Source organism: Ceratina calcarata, unplaced genomic scaffold (genome assembly GCF_001652005.2).
Source record: "Ceratina calcarata isolate Rehan_Ccalc_2016 unplaced genomic scaffold, ASM165200v1 scaffold397.2, whole genome shotgun sequence".
Lineage (NCBI taxonomy): Eukaryota > Metazoa > Arthropoda > Insecta > Hymenoptera > Apidae > Ceratina > Ceratina calcarata.
In genome coordinates this window covers 1310006-1311695 of record NW_017163090.1, presented here as the reverse complement: position 1 = coordinate 1311695, position 1690 = coordinate 1310006, and the positions used below count along the sequence as shown (strand labels likewise).

The 1690-nt window shown below is 39.8% G+C and overlaps 2 protein-coding genes across 4 annotated transcripts in view; both read right to left on the bottom strand.

The window, feature by feature from the left end:
* The window catches only part of LOC108626326 (neurexin-1a-beta-like), a 14037-nt gene extending 12422 nt beyond the window's left edge, over nt 1–1615 (bottom strand). Inside the window, exons 1-2 of one of the 3 annotated variants that reach the window (XM_026814773.1) lie at nt 818–1615; nt 325–448 (exon numbers count right to left, since the gene is read on the bottom strand). In XM_026814773.1, the coding sequence (XP_026670574.1) occupies nt 325–448; nt 818–1048 (355 nt within the window). In that variant the 5' untranslated portion in view covers nt 1049–1615. The remainder of the gene's footprint in view (nt 1–324; nt 449–817) is intronic. The other 2 variants (XM_026814772.1, XM_026814775.1) reach the window with 2 other exon arrangements.
* The window catches only part of LOC113463810 (tRNA pseudouridine synthase-like 1), a 2029-nt gene continuing 1890 nt past the window's right edge, over nt 1552–1690 (bottom strand). Inside the window, exon 7 of the mRNA XM_026814728.1 lies at nt 1552–1556. Coding sequence (XP_026670529.1) covers nt 1552–1556 — 5 coding nt within the window. The remainder of the gene's footprint in view (nt 1557–1690) is intronic.

Below are 1690 nucleotides of genomic sequence, written 5' to 3'. Positions count from 1 at the left end.
TTATAAAAAATTTAGCTATATCTATAATATGTATGTGTGCATGTGAATGTAGTTACGTGTGTGATGAATACAAATATTTATCTGTAGGAGAGACACATGCATATTCAGTCAACGTAATAATGATTATAAGAAGATAAATCGAAATAAATAAACTTCGTCCTATAAAATGTATAATAGTTTGTAAAAGTATATTAAAAATATTCATACAATGTGCACGTACGTATATAAAAAATACAGATAAGTACGTGCCAGATACGAAAGCGCGTAAACGAATTTCCCCTGTGATAGAGGAATGAATTTACGCGCTTTAGAAATGTTACTTACACTTACCGGAACCAGGCTCGTAGATCGGCGTGCATTCCTCATCCTCGTCGTCGGCGGCACAGCCACTTCCGGCCCCAGAAAATATTAGGTCGTCTACCAGACCTGGGAAACCGGATGCTGGCGTCTGCAGCGAAACGGAATTTCGAAATTTATTTGCCGGGACAGAGTAAACTTTGAAATGAAAAGCTGCAGGAAGGGTGGAAAGTTATACTGTCTGCAATAAATGTGATAAAAGTTCAAAGACGAGACATTCATATCTCTTTCGTATCAAATCCTAATAATTATTAAATTTACGTAATGTATTTTAATCACATCATGGTTGCAATTTGTAATAGAAATTAATAACTGTTTACAAGCTAAACACAATATGTTGATAATACCAGTAACAGAATATTATGCATAACAAGCGTGTATGATGTTACGAAAATAGATGAATAATTAGGAGAATAATGAGAGCGTTATTAAGTAACATTGTTCTTTATAAGTCTGGTACCTGTTGCATTCTTTGCAAAGGTGCTGCTCGATCTAGAAGGCTACCCGGCGGCAACAACTGAACATCCCCGCTGGAAGTAATCCTTCCATCCTTAGCAGCGGCCAGCTCTAAAATTCGCGCACCATTGACAACGAGCCCGGCAATTATCCCCAGGAATGGCCTCTCCACTCTGCCTTCGTTGCGATTCCATCGACCGCCGACCTGAATGGTCGATTGACTATTGAACACCATCAATTGGCGACCTGCAAACAATAGCGAGCAGTGGCTGGTGAAACGTTCTCTTGGTTATTAAGGGTGTTCAGGTGTTCCTGACTGGATAACTGCTGCACACGTTCAAAATTTCTCTATAGTAATGTAAAATTTCGTTGTGCGTATTCATGCTCCCTCCGTGTCGAACGGTTCAAGAGTTTTAGACCTTCGCACTCTAATACGAGGGATAATTTATTCGGTTCGAACAGCTGACAAATGTTTTCGTTTGACCATTGAACAGGCGAACAGAAGCCACCGGGCCTAACATGGACAGCCGTTGACCAATCTACTTGGCCTCCGTGTATGTTACGTATAAGAGGAAGATACACGTGTTCCCCAGTTCGCAAACTGTCCTCGTATGGGTTTCCTTCGAGCCCTTTCCCTTTGTAGGGTCTAAATTTGGTTGGTTTTCAGAGCAGGCTAACATAACGCTTGTGAAACTTCTTAAGGTTCGATCTGCCCTTCGGAAACGCATACTTAAGTACTTAGACTGCAATAATTTATTTCATGTTTGATACTATTACTCATTTGTCATTACGCGTTTATCGATTGGTTTATTTCATTTTTTACATGTATTTCACGCTCTAACAATTTTAATCACGAGCTTATGAAGCTGCGTATTGA